We start from the raw sequence: 16,815 nt of genomic DNA on the forward strand, positions 1-16,815 counted from the left end.
CTTCCCGTGGCTGGGGTCAGAAAAACGGGTGAAATATCCCCAAATGAAGGGTAGGAAGGACCCGGGGACAGGTCAGTGACAGGGACAGGAGTGCCCTGGGGATGTGACCTGACAGGAGTGGGGGGTTCAGCTGCTTCAAATGAAGGGTGTGAAATGATTTCCAGAGGGACTTGGAGGTGCAGGGAGGTGGGTGCTGGGCTCGTGCCCTGGGGAAGGTTTGAAGACAGCCCATGAGCCTTGGGAAAGGCAGGAAAAAAGAGAAATGTTGGGAATTGGGGATGCAGGAAAGGGTTTTGGAAGTGGGAGATGGAGGGGGGGGTCCAGGTGCATGGGGAGACCCAGGACAGCCTCGACTGCAGGGAGCTCGAAACAGCATGGCTGGGGTGTGCACACACAGACACACGTGTGAGCATTGACACATGTGAGCACAGACACGTGTGAGCACAGACATGTGTGCACACAGACATGTGAGAGCACACACAGACACACGTGTGAGCACAGTCATGTGACAGCACACACAGACACACGTGTGAGCACTGACACATGTGAGCACAGACACGTGTGCACACAGACATGTGAGAGCACACACAGACGTGAGAGCACACACAGACATGTGAGACCACACACAGACACACGTGTGAGCACTGACACGTGTGAGCACAGACACGTGTGAGCACAGACACATGTGCACACAGACATGTGGAGCACACACAGACATGTGAGAGCACAGACACGTGTGAGCACAGACATGTGAGAGCACAGACATGTGAGAGCACAGACACGTGTGCACACAGACATGTGACAGCACACACAGACACACGTGTGAGCACAGACACACGTGTGAGCACAGACACGTGTGAGCACAGACATGTGTGCACACAGACATGTGAGAGCACACACAGACACACGTGTGAGCACAGACATGTGAGAGCACACACAGACACACATGTGAGCACTGACACGTGTGAGCACAGACATGTGAGAGCACACACACGTGTGCACACAGACTTGTGAGAGCACACACACGTGTGCACACAGACTTGTGAGAGCACACACAGACGTGTGAGCACACATGTGTGAGCACAGACACGTGTGCACACAGACATGTGAGAGCACAGACAGACACACGTGAGCACAGACATGAGAGCACACACACGAGAGCACACACACAATGTAAGCACAGACACGTGTGCACACAGACGTGTCAGAGCACACACAGACACATGTGAGCACAGACATGAGAGCACACAGACATGAGAGCACACAGACATGAGAGCACACATGTGAGCACAGACACGTGTGCACACAGACATGTGAGAGCACAGACAGACACACATGAGCACAGACATGAGAGCACACACACGAGAGCACACACACAATGTAAGCACAGACACGTGTGCACACAGACGTGTCAGAGCACACACAGACACATGTGCAAGCACACAGACACACACGTGAGCACAGACATGTGGGAACACGCACAGACAAACGTGAGCACAGACACACATGAGCACAGAGATGTATGAGCACACACAGACGCACATGTGAGCACAAACACGTGTGAGCACACACAGACACAGTGTGAGCACACACAGACACATGAGAACACGCACAGACACACACGTGTGCTCACGTGTCCTGGAACAGTGTTCCCTGTCCTTCCCTTTCCCGCAGTGTCACCCGTGGGTTCAGCATCTCCCCGCTCTGGGGGTCTCCACGCAGCCCCACCACGGCTGGTGACACGGGGACGTGCAGCAGCCCCCACACCCCCGGCTCCACCGTTCCCCCCTCCCCGTGTCCCACAATATTCCCCCTCCCCTCCCGCTGCCGCCGCTTGCCCGGGGGCAGGACCCTCGGACGGAGCAGGACCCTCGGACGGGGCAGGACCCTCGGACGGGGCAGGACCCGCGGATGGGACAGGACGCACGGACGAGGCAGGACCCACGGACGAGGCAGGACCCGCAGACGGGGCAGGAACCTCGGACGGGGCAGGACCCGCGGACAGGGCAGGACCCGCGGATGGGGCAGGACCCTCGGACGGGGCAGGACCCTCGGATGGGGCCGGAGCGCAGCCGCAGCTCCCGGGGGTCCCCGCGGGGTGGGGGGCGAAGGCGCTGCAGCCCAGCACGACTTTATTCCGGATCGCCTCGTCCATACAAAACTACACCCCAAGCACTGTACAGCGGGACAGGGGGCGGGGGGACAGTAAAAATAAGCAGCGGGGGCCGGGGGGGTCAGAGCGGCAGGCGGGGGTGGCGCGGGGGGACACGGCGGGGGGGCTGCTCCCCACCCCGTGCGGCGACATCGTCTGTGGGGGCAGCGCTGGGGCCGAAGTGTCCGTCCATGGCAGGGGGCCGGGGGGGGCACGACCCCCCTGGGGGTCCCCACGTGCCCCCCGCCCCGGCCGGGCACCTCGATTCGGTGGGAAGCTGCGTGGCCGGTGCCCGCCCCCGCCCCGGGGGGTGCCAGTCCGCGGCGGGGTGCCCCCTAATCCCCGGGGGGCATGATCCCGGGCGGGGGCAGCGGCGGGGGCGCCGCCTCGGCCCCGTGAACCCGCTGGTGGTCCTTGAGGGACTCCTTGTAGCGGAAGCTGCGGCCGCAGGCTGGGCACTGGTAGGGGCGCTCGCCGGTGTGGATGCGCTGGTGCTTGAGCAGGTTCTGCTTGCGGATGAAGCTCTTGCCGCACTGGGCGCAGGCGAAGGGGCGCTCCCCGGTGTGCAGCCGCTGGTGGTTCTGCAGGTGCTCCTTGCGGCTGTAGCACTTGCCGCACTCGGAGCACTTGTAGGGCCGCTCGCCGCGGTGGATCATCTGGTGCCGCACCAGCCCCGAGTGGCAATTGAAGCTCTTGCCGCACTCGGCGCACGGGTAGGGCCGCTCGGCCGCGTGGCTGCGCTGGTGGATGCGCAGGCTCTTCTTGCCGCTGAAGCTCTTCCCGCACTCGGCACAGCCGTGCGGGCGCTCCTCGGCGGGGCCCGGCGGCGCGGCGGGGACGACCCCCGTGTCGGGGCCCGGGCCCGGCTCGGAGCCCGCAGCTTTGCCCAGTCTGTGCTGCGCCGGCAGTGCCACCGCCGCCGGCACCGCCGCCTGTCCCTCGGGGGTCCCGAAGCCCGTGCTGGGGAAGAGCAGCTCCCCGGAGCCGCCCGGCAAACCCACCTCCTCCGGGGGCTCGGCGTGGGGGCACCGCTCCTCCGTCTTCACTAGCAGCCCCTCCCCGGCTGCAGGGGATGGAAAAGCGGTCAATGACTGCTGGGGACACGGGGGACATCCCCGTGTCACAGCCCAGCCCGGTCAGTGACTGTGGGGACACCGGGGACGATCCCGTGTCACAGCCCAGCCCGGTCAGTGACTGTGGGGACACCGGGGACGATCCCGTGTCACAGCCCAGCCCGGTCAGTGACTGTGGGGACACCGGGGACGTCCCCGTGTCACAGCCCAGCCCGGTCAGTGACTGTGGGGACACCGGGGACGACCCCGTGTCACAGCCCAGCCCGGTCAGTGACTGTGGGGACACCGGGGACGATCCCGTGTCACAGCCCAGCCCGGTCAGTGACTGTGGGGACACCGGGGACGTCCCCGTGTCACAGCCCAGCCCGGTCAGTGACTGTGGGGACACCGGGGACGTCCCCGTGTCACAGCCCAGCCCGGTGGGCGCTCCCCCACCCCAGCCCCATCCCGGGGGATCACGCACCGGGACCAGGACCCGGGGGCAGCATCTCCCTCTCCGGCAGCTCCCAGGGCTCACGGACACACGGCTCCTCCTCCTGCTTGATCCACGACAAGAAGTCGTGCGCGGTGATCAGCGCGTCCGCGCCTGCAGGGAGGGAGGGAGGGCACGGGCGTTCAGCCACGCGGAGCCACATCCTGCCCCTGGGGCATGGGGAGGGAACGGCTCCAAAGGGCAGCGCTGCTGGCACGGCCCAGCCCGGGCTCACCTGCACAGGGGTCCGGCGGCATCACCCGCTCCTCCGGGAACTGCTGCTCCCCCACAAAGGCCACCTCCTGCTTGATCCGGGACAGGATGTCGGAGGTGGAGATCAGCGACTCTGTTCACAAGGAGAGGCTTGGCCAGGGCCAGGGTGTGCCACGCAGTGCGACCCACGGTCACCTCACCCCTGGCTGTGGGACCCCTGGGATCCTGGTGGGACTTCTCATCCCACAGCAGATATGGGGCATCAAATATCCCCAGGGAGCTGTGGGGATGGGTGGCTGGGGGAGAGCCCACGGGAATGAGTGGCTGTGGGACAGCCCTTGGGGACAGGTGACATGGGACAGTCCTTGGGGATGGGTGATATGGGACAGCCCTTGGGGATGGGTGACTGTGGGACAGCCCTTGGGGATGGATGACCCTGAGATGGCCCTTGGGGATGGGTGACCCTGAGATGGCCCTTGGGGATGGGTGACGTGGGACAGCCCTTGGGGACAGATGACTGTGGCACAGCCCAATGGAGATGGGTGACAATGACATGGCTGAGGGAGCTGGGTGTCTGTGGGTGACTGTGACACAGTCCAAGGACTGGCACAACGTGGTGGCAGTGGGGGACACATGGATATAAAAGACCTCTGGTACAGCAGTCGCAGGGGGTTTTCTGAGATCATTCGAGGTGGTTCCCAGTCACAGCTGGAAAACTGGGCCCAGGGAGGATGGAACCACCAGGGAAAGAGAAGGGATGGGCAGGGTGGGGGAACACGAGGTGGGGACAGTGGGGACAGGTCCTCCTGTGGTGCCTCACCCGCACAGGTGTCCGGTGGCAGCTCCCGCTGCTCCAGCTCCCGCTGCTCGGGAACGCAGGGACCTTCCCCGCGCTCACTGCGGGGCTGCACCTCGTTTCTGGAGAGGGCACCGTCTGCAGGGACACAGCAGTGATGGCACCTGGGCTGTGCCTGCCACTCCCTCCCTGTCACCGGGCATGGGGGGACACAGCAGTGATGGCACCAGGCATGTGCCTGCCACACCCTCCCTGTCACCGGGCATGGGGGGACACAACAGTGATGGCACCCAGGCTGTGCCTGCCACTCCCTCCCTGTCACTGGGCATGGGGGGACACAGCAGTGATGGCATTGGGCCGGACCTGCCACACCCTCCCTGTCACCAGGCATGGGGGGACACAGCAGTGATGGCATCGGGCCGGACCTGCCACACCCTCCCTGTCATCAGGCATGGGGGGACACAGCAATGATGGCACTGGGGCTGTGAATGCCACACCCTCCCTGTCACTGGGCACGAGGGGACACAGCAGTGATGGCACTGGGGCTGTGACTGCCACACCCTCCCCATCACTGGGCATGGGGGGACATGGCAAGGACACAGCACTGATGGCACTGGGGCTGTGCCTGCCACTCCCTCCCTGTCACCAGGCATGGGGGGACACGCAGGGGACACAGCAGTGATGGCACTGGGGCTGTGCCACACAGGGGACACACCAGGGTACACACCAGTCTGCCAGGCCCTGGCATCCCTCCTGGCAGAGAGCCTGCCTAAATCCCACAGGACCTCCATGTTGGAGGTTCAAGGTCTCGGATTTGGGGGACAAGGACCCTCTCCAGCCCCCCGGGGTGGCACAGGCTGCCCCATGTGGCAGTACTGATGTGGCACAGCACAAGCCATGGAGCATTCCCTCCAAAATGGGTGGTCCCAGGGACACAGCGAGTGCCACCACCCACGTTGGGGACCCTCCAGGGAGAGGCAGCTTGCCAGGAAAGGGGGAAAAGGGAATGTTTACCCAGGGAGAGCAAAGCCTCGTAGTTCTCCTTCACCAGGTTGTTGTACAGCTCCTTCTGCCACTCCTCCAGGTTCTTCCACTCCTCCGCCGAGAAGTAGACGGCGATGTCGACAAATGTCACCGGCACCTGCGGGGACAAGTCCCCACAGCTCAGCAGTGCCCACCCCCCGGGAAACTGGGGGTCCCCCCAGTGTCCTGCGGCCCCCCAGGAGCCCTTACCTTGGGGACCTCACCCCGGGGGCCAGGGGGCAACCTCAGCACCCAGAAGTTCCTGTTCTTCAGGAGGTTCTCCACGTTCTCCAGGCGCCGCTGGAGCAGCCCGTACTCCTGGATGAGGGTGCCCAGCACGGCCCACTTGCTCTCCAGCTGGTTCCCAAACTCCATGGCCGTCTTCTCGCAGTCCAGGAGCTTCTTCTCGGCCGTGCCAGAGCGACCCTCCAGGCTGAGCAGGCGGGTGGCCAGGAGGTCGATCTTCCTCTCCATGGCCTGCACCGTGGCCACCACGGTCCAGAGCGAGGCCTCTGCCGAGTGCAGCTGAGCCTCCCGCACGTGCGCCCGCTCCGGCAGCAGCGGCGGCTGCAGCGGCATCAGGTGAGGGGCCTCCATGTTCCACTCCTGCACCTGCGCCGTGGGGAGGGCACCAGTGGGATGAGGGCCACGTCACCCCCCCTGAGACTCTGTCCCCCGATTCTGGGGCTTCTGCCCACCGGCACCCAAAGAACCACACCGGGGTGGGTCCCCGTGTGCGATGCCCACTGGCCCGAGGGGGCGGCGAGTGGCACAGCAGGGCAGCCATTGGGTCAGTGCTGGTCACTGTCCCCGTGGGACACCAGCCAGGAGACCCTCCATCCTGTCACCAGCCAGGAGACCCCCATCCTGTCACCAGCCAGGAGACCCCCCATCCTGTCACCAGCCAGGTGATCCCCCATCCTGTCACCCCAGACCCCTGTCCCGTGGGAGCCATTCCAGGGCCTGCCAAGGTCAGAGCCCAGCCAGGAGAAGGATGGGGCTGGGAGGGCAGGGAGCAGCCAGGGGCAGGCATGGACCAGGGGTGCCCAGGGGACACCTTGGGGACACACCAGGACAGAGGTGCCCAGGGCATGCCCGGGGCTGGAGCCTGCAGGGAGCACGCCAGGGCACCCTGGGGCATCCCGGGGGCACGGGAACATCCTGGGGCAGAGGTGCCTGGGGCGAGTTGGGAACACACGGGCATCCCGGGTCAGCGGTGCCCGGGGCATTCCAGGGGCACCGGGGCCATCGCGGGTCGGGTCCCTGGGGACATCCCGGGGCTGGAGCCTGCACGGAGCACCCCGGGGCATCCCGGGGGCACGTGGACATGCCGGGTCACCCGTGCCCGGGGCATCCCGGGGTCTCACGGGCATCCTGGGTCAGGGGTGCTCCGCCACATCCCGGGGGCAGCGGGGCCAGCCCGGGTCGGGCCCGCGGGGGCCCCGTGGGGCGGGGAGTGCCGGGGGGTTCCGGCCGGGCCGGGCCGGGCGGCGAGAGCGGGGCGGGCGCGGCGGCTCCGCGCGGGGCCGGTGCCCGGGGCCGGTGCCCGCAGCCGGTGCTCGGTGCCCCGGGCCGCGCTTACCTGGGCGGGCGCCCACTCGGCCATGGCCCCGCGGAGCTGGGCCGGGCCCCGGCGGCCGCGGCCGGGGCTGGGGCTGGGGCTGGGGCTGGGGCCGGGGCCGGGCGGCGGCGGGGAGAGCGCGGAGCGGGGCCGGGCGCGGGGCCGGGGCCGCTGTCGGTGCCTGCGCACGGGCCGGGCCCCCCCGCCCCGCCGAGCAGCCACGGGCGGCCGGGGAATCGCATCCGCCTCCTCCGGGCTGGGCGGCAGCGGGCGGGGAGCGGCGGGAGCGCCGAGCGCGGAGCGCGGAGCAGTGCCGCCTACCGGCACCGGGAGCGGCTCCGCCACCGGGACTGGAATCGGGAGCGGCACCGGGATCGGCACCGCCTGCCGGGAATGGGATTGGAGCGGCACCGCCTGCCGGGAATGGGATCGGGAGCGGCACCGGGATCGGCACCGCCTGCCGGCACCGCCACCGGCACTGCCACCGGGAGAGGCACCGGGATCGGCACCGCCTGCTGGCACCGGCAGCGGCTCCGGCACCGGCAGGGACACCGGGATCGGCACCGGCACTGCCACCGCCTGCCGGCACCGGCAGCGGGATCGGCACCGGCACCGGCACCAGGAGGGACTCCCGGATCGGCACCGGCACTGCCACCGCCTGCCGGCACTGGTAGTGGCTCCGACACTGGGACCGGAATCGGCACCGGAACCGGCACTGCCACCGCCTGCCGGCACCAGGAGTGGCTCCGCCACCGGCACTGGGACCGGCACTGCCAGCACCTGCCGGCACCGGGATCGGGATCGGCACCGGCACTGCCACCGCCTGTCAGCACAGGGAGCGGCTCCACCACCGGGAGGGACACCGGGATCAGGATTGGCACAGGCACTGCCACTGGCACAGGGATCTGCTCCACCACCAGGATCAGGACTGGGATTGGCTCTGACTCTGACACTGGATCGGGATCAACCCCACCACCCGGATGGGCACCGGTACTGCCACCGCACACTGGGATTGGCTCCACCAGCAGCACCGGTACTGCCACCACTATTGCCTACTGGGATCAGCTCTGGCACCAGTACTGGCACTCACACTGGCACTGCCACCGCCACAGTTGACTGGCACTGGCAGTGGCTCCACCACAGCCACCGGTACTGGCATTGGCACCTTCACAGGCACTGGTGCACCAGCAGCATCACTGCCATTGCCACTTCCACCGCTGGCACTGGCACCAGCATTGGTGTTATCACAGGAATTGGTATTGGCACCAGCACCAGCACCAGTACCAGCCTCAGCCTCAGCATGGGCACAGGCACCGGTGTCAGTGTGAGCACTGGTGGCACTGGCACAGGGTTAATGTGTGTTCAGGTTCAGGTGGGAACACCCAGAGATGGGTCTGGGGGCACTCCAGGGGGCTTTGATGGTTTATGGCCCTTCTAAGACACGACCCCCACAGCTGAGCCAGTTGTGCCCCACCAGAGGGGATGGAAACCTTCAGCCCCACGTGGGAATGTCCCCTGGGGGGGAAAGTGTCACACCTGAGCCAGCTGTGAGAGGGAGGACATGGGCAGATAAACAGCACTGTCCCACCTCCCAGGATCTGCTTCTTAGCGGCCTCTTCCCTCCTCTGCCTCAAAAGCAGCTCCTTGCTGGACAAAGGTGGGTTTGTCGTGGTCTCCCAGGGCTGTTCTTAAGCATATCAGAGCTTTCATCACCACATATCCAAAGAAATTTCCTCCCCATTGGCTGGGGGGGAAGCCTGAGCTCAGCAAAGAACCTGCTGCTTTTGTTTAAGTCCTTAACCTTGAACATCCCAGTCTCTCACAGCTGCCTGGGGCTGTGCAGCTTTGGTGACCCCCAGGGCCCAGGGTATGGAATCATGTCCCCAAATGTCACATCTACACTTCCTGAATCCCTCCAGGGATGGCAACTCCACCATGGCCCTGGAGAGCCTGTGCCAGGACTGGACAGCCCTTCCTGGGAAGAAATTTTCCCACTATCCAATCTAAACCTCCTTTGGGGCCAAGTGCTTTCCCCCAGTCCCCTCCACAACTCCTGGAACTCACCACAGCACCAGCTCTTTGCAGCTGAGCCCACGGACCTCACTCCAAGTGGAGACCACGACTGAGCACGTCCCTCCAACTGGAGGCAACACATTTTCCCTCCTGGCACTCAACTGGAATAACCAAACACAGTGAGAACCACCAGCCCATAGGGAGAAAACACAAAACTGGCCCCCCCTCCTCTCTGCTCACCTTCTCCCCACTGCTTTTTCCACTTTACAGATGGACATCACTGACACGTTGCACACACATTAGGAAAATATCCATGTTTTTTTTTTTCTATAATCTCAGAAATCAAAGCAGCATCTCACCCCACAGGAAATACATGGGGTCAATATGAAAATAGAACCCAAAAATAGAATTATTTCAGCAGTTTCAGTCATGGGAGAGCAGTGAAACAGGGAACTAACACCTGGGATTCATTGCTTCAGACATCAGTTTACTGGGGGACAGTCCCATTCCCAAGTCTTGGCTTTTCATCCCTGAAAACTTCCAGTGTTTCTCTCTCACTTTGGGTGCTCTCCAGCACGAGCTGTTTGGTGCACCAGGTTTATTTAATGCCACTTTTGGTACAGCCAATGCTGCTCTATCCCAACTCCTGCTCCCAGGAAGGGAGGGATAGAGCACAATGGGAATCATCCAGGCACTAATTAAAACTGGGTCCTAATCAATGATTGGGATAAGGCACCAACCAGATGCCTTTCAAACTTGAACTTGATTAAATTTAGGCCAAGTGCCTTATCCCAAAGCTTCCCTGTGATCCACACAGGACTATAAACCATTCCCTCCAGACTGAGGATGGACAATTGTTCTGGGTTTAGCCAGGTGGGCCTAAGTCAGGCTTTAAAGTTCAGATTAGGCCTGAGATTGTCAGCTGATTTAAGCTGGGCTGAGCCAGCTCACAGCTGACTTCTTCCAGCCAATAATATTGTACTCCATACCATAATACACCATCTCAAAGGGGGTAAATATCCAGTGTGTGGGAGTGGCTTGGTCAGTTCTGCCATGGCCGAGGTACAAGCCAGACGTGATCCAGCTTTTGTCTTGGAGCAGGCCCTGCTCCTGCCTGTAGCGTGTAAACAAGTCAAAAATATGTTTCTCCATTGTTTTCTGCCTCTCAATACATTCTGCTAACATTGCTGTGTCAGCTTTAGTGGAAAAGCTTTCTCAAGGAAATACTTCCTGCCAGAAAATCCTGCCTTTTGGGATCAGTTTCCCACATCTGGACCTGACTACGTGCCAAAAAACATGTGTAGAGATTAGGAAAGCATTATAAAAACCTGAAGATGAATTCAGAAGTTGGAGGAACAAGAGACAAGGAGAAACTAGGAAGCCTCTCCTAGTCTTCTTCGGATCTCTCCTCTCAGCTCGTCTTACCTTCCTTCCAACACCACCAGCTGCCATCTGCCTGGAGAGAGAGGCTGCTTGTCAGCCTGGAGAGAGCATCGGCCTGGAGTGAGACTGCCTGGCAGCCTGAACAGTCTGTGACTGTCTGTGAGGTAAATCCTTTCTCTGAATTTTCCTCTTACAGGCTAAAATAAAGCACCCTCTTTTGCAGCTACTCCAGAAGCCGGTCTGGTCTGAGGGGAAATAACAGCATTTTGCATTTCAAAGACTCACTCACCATCCTCTTGCAGCCAAGAGATAACATCGTGGCAAGAACAGAGAGAGCATCTGCATCCCCCCTCCTTCCTCTCAGTTACATGGATAAGGCACTCAAGTAGTTTTTCATGGTGGTATCTTTTCTCTGCTTCTATAAATAACCTTAAGCATTTTTCCTAACTTTTCTTATTTTTCCTCTTTTCCTTTCACATCTGTCATGGGTTCACCCAGGTGGGCCTAGATTTGGGCTCTGGAGTGTGGACTAGGCTGAAGCTGTCAGCTGACCTGAGCTGGGCTGGGCTAACAGCTGACCTCTTCTAGCCAGTAAGTTTGTATTCCATACCACACTATGGCATCATCTCCAGGGCAGTAGGAACCAGTGTGGGAGTGGTTAAGGCAGTGGCTTCTCAGCCTCCTCTTGGGAGGACACACGATGCTGTCCTGGGGGGATGGAGAGGACCAGGCCCACCACTGGCTCACAGGGTATCTCAGGAAAGTAAACTGTGTTGTTCTGGGTCTCTCCTTTCTGCTTGGGTTTGTCTCCCTGGGGAATAAGCTTCTTCTTAAGTAATGTGTAGTTAGGACAGTAAATTTGTGTGTTTGTTAAGAAGTTGAGGTGGGGAACTTGTTGTTGTAGACTTGTGTGAGTGAATATTTGTACTCTCTTCTAATTGTCTCTTTCTTCCTGTGAAAAATATATGTAGATTTAGTATAAATGCAGTTTGAAGTGGTTTTTTTTCCTTTCCCCTCTTTTCCTCCCTTTCCCTGGTGTTAGGAGGGAGGCTTTTCTCTCTGTGCTTGGGGGGGTTGGCAGTTGCTTATCTCAAACCAAGACAGCATCTCTCTCCCAATCAATTAATAAAAGTCAGTTTTTGGTATTTACAGATAACTTGTTTGAGTTTTAATTTTGCTCAAGAGAATGACTCGAACTTGTAGTTCAATCTGCATCAAAAATTAAGCAGATCTGAAGGTCACACTGCCCCTGCTGCCTCTGCTTGCATTTTGTTTGCACTCAGGGAAGTAGAAACACTTTTGTTGTTACTCTGTTTCCTGCTATGTGTCTCTCAGAGTCCTTACAGACCTGGTGTAACAGACTTTGCTTTGTGCTAATTGGGGTGTGGGAAGCTATTCCTTGTTATATACATGTAACTTGTGTAAGTGTGTGCTATATTGTGGTTTTCTCTTATTTTCCTCTTTTCTGTATAAATACAGGTAGTTGGTTTCAGCACAAACCTCCTTTGAGGGTTTTTTTCCCTCTCCCTCTTCTTTTTTCCCTTGGCTGGTTGGGGGGAGGAGGGACCCTCTTCACTCTGTCCTGCACAGTTGGTGTTTTGCCAGCTCAACCCAGGACAACCATCTAACCTAGGAAATCATCTGACACACAGATGATGTGCAGGTGTGTCCTGAAGTGGTTGGTGAGCTTGGCTCTTTGCAGGAAGCTCTTCCCACACTCGGGGCACGTGTGGGGTCTCACGGCCGTGTGGATTTTCCGGTGCCGGAGCAGATACTCGTGCCGGGCAAAGCTCTTCCCGCACTCCGTGCAGATGAACCACGGCACCTCTGCTGGCTTGGGCTGGGCCTGCTGGGGAAAAGGGGACTGTTTGGATCCATCAGGCTGTCCTCCTGCAGGGAAGCTGCTGCTTGTGCTCTTTCCCGTGGGATTTGCCAGCTTGGTTGGGTTCTGGTGGCTCTTCGATGTCTCCCCCTTGTCCGAAACGTTCCAGTGCAGGTTTTGGGAGTCTCCTGAGGATGATCCACAAACAACTCCCCTCTGCAGGTGGTATCTGATGATGGCAACACCACGGCCTGGAACAACATTCCCAATGTTCCCTTTATCTCATTTCCTTTATCCATAAATCTCCAAAGAATAACAATTCCCAACTTTTGTGTCTGTACAAAACCCCCAGATTTTGGGAAAAATAAGCTGGGATGAGCTGGAATCTCTCCTCCCTCCAATCCTACCAGGGGCAAGGTGTTGCCATTTAATTCCCAACGAGTCTCACACCTGTGCCAAGGCTGGCAGGAATCTTCTTTCCCTCCAAATCCTGCTGGTCCTTGACCTGCGCCGTTTCTCTCGCCAGGATTTTGCTTTTGGGAAGGGGGTAATCTGATCAAGGAACAGCAAGAATAAGGAAATTATGGTCATTGTTACCTCCCTCTGATTGTTGTCTTGCATAACCCACTGCCTGACAAGCATCTGTTATTCCAGGGGAAATCCCTCCAGGAGGGAACAGCAAATGCAGCTGCTCTGACATGTGAAAGGGTGGTGGGATGCAGGTGAGCAGGATGAGTGTTCCATCTTTTATAGAACAGTCCAGGAATTGCACCCCAAATCCTGAAAATTAAATGTTGGAAAGTGGCAGGTCTCAGATTTGAGCCTTAAACCCAAACTCAGCCACCTGGTGCTGGGTTTTGTGGTTCAGTCCTGAGTTTGTGGGGACAAGGAAAAGCACACTCAGCCCTTGATTTCAGCAGGTTCTTCTATGAATCCAAGGAATTCCCTGGTTGCTGAGGAGCCAGGGAGGGCTCACAGCTCTGAATTCCAAATGCCAATGGGTTCAAACCTACAGTTGGGCATTTAAAGTCAACAACACCTTTTTATTTTCTGGGCATCATTCTTGTTATGGAACTATTTCTGTGAATCCCAAACCCAAACACACGTCAGGATTTGGGATGGGAAAAGCACAACTTCACCATAAATGAGGAGTCTGTAGGATTCAGGATTCCTGAGTCACTGCAGCTCCTGCATCTGAACCTCTTCCACTCCTTTGTTCCTGTTTCTGTTGGCAGGTTCATGCCCAGAGATCATAAACCCTCTGCCCACCCTTCAGCCTTTAAAAGGAAGACTGTCTGTGAACCTCACAAAGATTCCCAAGTACCTAAAGGTTAATTCCCTAAAAATCCAGGGATTTGAGGAGTGACAAGAGCCAGCCCAGACCCAGCACACGTCACCCTTTGGAGAGGGAAAACTGACCTTTGCCCACTTTGATTAAAGATCCACAGTTCTCCTTCAGGATTGTCTTGTAGAACTCATTCTGCCAATCCTCCAGAGTCGGCCCCTCAGCACCATTGGGGAACTTCTCAGAGACCTAAAAACCAAAATGCTCATCAGTCAGTGCTGTTGGGGGGCTGCAAGTCCCTAAAACTCCTCTTTTTCCAGGAATTTTAACCAGAGGTCAGCACTGCTCCCAGCAGGGTCTGTGTAACCAGCACAGTAACAAAGGAGGTTCTACAAGAACCTTCTCCTGCTATTCCAGAGTGAGTGAAATCACTTAAAGGGGATGTGACTCAACCAAAACAAGGATTTTTTTCCTAACAACTGGGTCAAAATTATCCATGGTCAGCATCCATACCCAGCTCCCTCAGGGAATGTGGCTCTTCCTTAACAATTCAGTGCTTTAAATAAGCCCAAAGGCAGTTCCAGACTGGCTGGAAAAGCTCTGCCCTATTAATAAAAGCTTATTATTAGGGAATGATAATATGATTACTAATGAAGCCCTTCAAGGGATATTTTTCCAAGGATTTACACACAAATCTGACATCATTCCTGTCTGGAAGTGCCTGAAGGGAAGTTCTGGCCAGGTGGGGGTTGGTCTCTTCTCCCAGGCACTCAGCAATAGGACAAGGGGGCACGATGGGCTCAAGCTCTGCCAGGGGAAATTGAAGTTGGAGATGAGAAAGAAATCCTTTGCAGAGAGAGTGCTCAGGGATTGGAATGGGCTGCCCAGAGAGGGGGTGGATTCCCCATCCCTGGAGGGTTTTCAGCTGAGCTTGGCCGTGGCACTGAGTGCCATGATCTGGTAAAGGGACTGGAGTTGGACCAAGGGTTGGACTTGATGATCTGGGAGGTCTTTTCCAACCCAATCCATTCTATGGATGTGGCACTGAGTGAGAATCCACCACGTCTTGATCCAACCCCACTATGAGAATCCACCATGTCTTGATCCAACCCCACTGTGATCACCAGCCCAGGGCACTCTGTGCCCTGGGCTGGTGATCACAGTAGGGTTGGATCAAGGGTTGGACTTGATGATCTCAGAGGTCTTTTCCAACCCAATCCATTCTATGATTCTGTCATTCTATGGATGTGGCACTGAGTGAGAATCCACCACGTCTTGATCCAACCCCACTGTGAGAATCCACCATGTCTTGATCCAAGCCCACTGTGAGAATCCACCACATCTTGATCCAACTCCACTGTGATCACCAGCCCAGGGCACAGAGTGTTGGATCAGGGTTGGATCAAGGGTTGGACTTGTTGATCTCAGAGGTCTTTTCCAACCCAATCCATTCTATGGATGTGGCACTGAGTGAGAATCCACCATGTCTTGATCCAACCCCACTGTGAGAATCCACCACATCTTGATCCAACTCCACTGTGATCACCAGCCCAGGGCACAGAGTGTTGGATCAGGGTTGGATCAAGGGTTGGACTTGATGATCTCAGAGGTCTTTTCCAACCCAATCCATTCTGTCATTCTATGGATGTGGCACTGAGTGAGAATCCACCATGTCTTGATCCAACCCCACTGTGAGAATCCACCACGTCTTGATCCAACCCCACTGTGATCACCAGCCCAGGGCACAGAGTGTTGGATCAGGGTTGGATCAAGGGTTGGACTTGATGATCTCCGAGGTCTTTTCCAACCCAATCCATTCTATGATTCTGTCATTCTATGGATGTGGCACTGAGTGAGAATCCACCACATCTTGATCCAACCCCACTGTGATCACTCCGTGCCCTGGGCTGGTGATCACAGTGGGGTTGGATCAAGGGTTGGACTTGATGGTCTCAGTGGCCTTTTCCAACCCAAACCATTCTATGATTCCATGATAATATTATTACTAATAAAACCCTCCAAGGGATATTTTCCCAAAGATTTCCACCCAAATCATCCCTTAATTCCATTTATTCCCTATATCCACCCCCTCAATTACCCTCCAGCGCTCGGGACTCCGGATCCGTTTCCGAGCTTTGCTCCTGATGCCCTGACAGGAGCCCTGGGGTGTCCCCACCAGCCACTTCCCGTCCTCCCCCAGGATGAACTTGCTGGGCACGGCCTCCTTCAGCAGGCGCCGGTTGCTGCGGCTGCTGGAGGGATCCCTCTGGAAGGAGCTCTCCTCGAAGTGTTTGGAGCACAGGCGCTGGTGCTTGGAGGGGGTGGCCGTGGCCCTGCCCATGTTGTGCAGCCATCGCTTCAGCAGCGCCTGGTCTTGCAAAGGGAAGCCATAAAAGCTCACCGAGCTGTTCTTGTGGGCGCCGCTCGTGGCGTTGTGGCAGTTCAGGGCGGAGCAGGAGACCATGGCCATGGGAGAGATCCCGAGAAACGCGCGCCAGGGGGAGCTCCGCAGAGCTCCTGCTCAACGGGAGGCTCAAACGGGACTAAATCCGCCTGGAAATGCCATGGGGTTGGAACAGAGGAAGAGCTGCGATGTGGGGCTGCAATTCCAGGGGCAGGAGGTGAAATTCCAGGACAGGAGCTGAAATTCCAGGCCAGGAGCTGAAATTTCAGGAGCTGAATTTCCAGGGGCAGGAGCTGAAATTCCAGGACAGGAGCTGAAATTCCAGGGGCAGGAGCTGAAATTCCAGGACAGGAGCTGAAATTCCAGGGGCAGGAGCTGAAATTTCAGGAGCTGAATTTCCAGGGGCAGGAGCTGAAATTCCAGGACAGGAGCTGAAATTCCAGGACAGGAGCTGAATTTCCAGGGACAGGAGCTGAAATTCCAGGGGCAGGAGCTGAAATTCCAGGGGCAGGAGCTGAATTTCCAGGGACAGAATTTCCAGGGGCAGGAGCTGAATTTCCAGGGACAGGAGCTGAAATTTCAGGGACAGGAACTGAATTTCAAGGTCAGGAGCTGAAT

General features: G+C 58.3%; 2 protein-coding genes across 2 annotated transcripts; both read right to left on the reverse strand.

Annotated features, from left to right (window-relative positions):
- Positions 1-2,129: 2,129 nt before the first annotated feature.
- LOC139674188 (zinc finger protein 282-like) lies at positions 2,130-7,651 on the reverse strand. The gene is made up of 7 exons (XM_071560370.1): positions 7,312-7,651; positions 5,940-6,341; positions 5,721-5,847; positions 4,731-4,844; positions 3,933-4,043; positions 3,689-3,811; positions 2,130-3,215 (listed from the first exon to the last, which is right to left on the reverse strand). Exons 1-7 carry the CDS (start codon positions 7,333-7,335, stop codon positions 2,488-2,490), a joined length of 1,629 nt encoding a protein of 542 aa, XP_071416471.1. The 5' UTR covers positions 7,336-7,651; the 3' UTR covers positions 2,130-2,487.
- A 1,960-nt stretch (positions 7,652-9,611) lies between these two features.
- LOC139674194 (zinc finger protein 641-like) lies at positions 9,612-16,263 on the reverse strand. Its single transcript, XM_071560378.1, has 4 exons — positions 15,892-16,263; positions 13,928-14,042; positions 12,959-13,060; positions 9,612-12,759 (listed from the first exon to the last, which is right to left on the reverse strand). The coding sequence occupies exons 1-4, from the start codon at positions 16,261-16,263 to the stop codon at positions 12,311-12,313; spliced, it is 1,038 nt and encodes a 345-aa protein (XP_071416479.1). The 3' UTR covers positions 9,612-12,310.
- Positions 16,264-16,815: the final 552 nt, after the last annotated feature.

Source organism: Pithys albifrons, chromosome 7, assembly GCF_047495875.1.
Source record: "Pithys albifrons albifrons isolate INPA30051 chromosome 7, PitAlb_v1, whole genome shotgun sequence".
In the NCBI taxonomy this organism is placed as follows: Eukaryota; Metazoa; Chordata; class Aves; order Passeriformes; family Thamnophilidae; genus Pithys; species Pithys albifrons.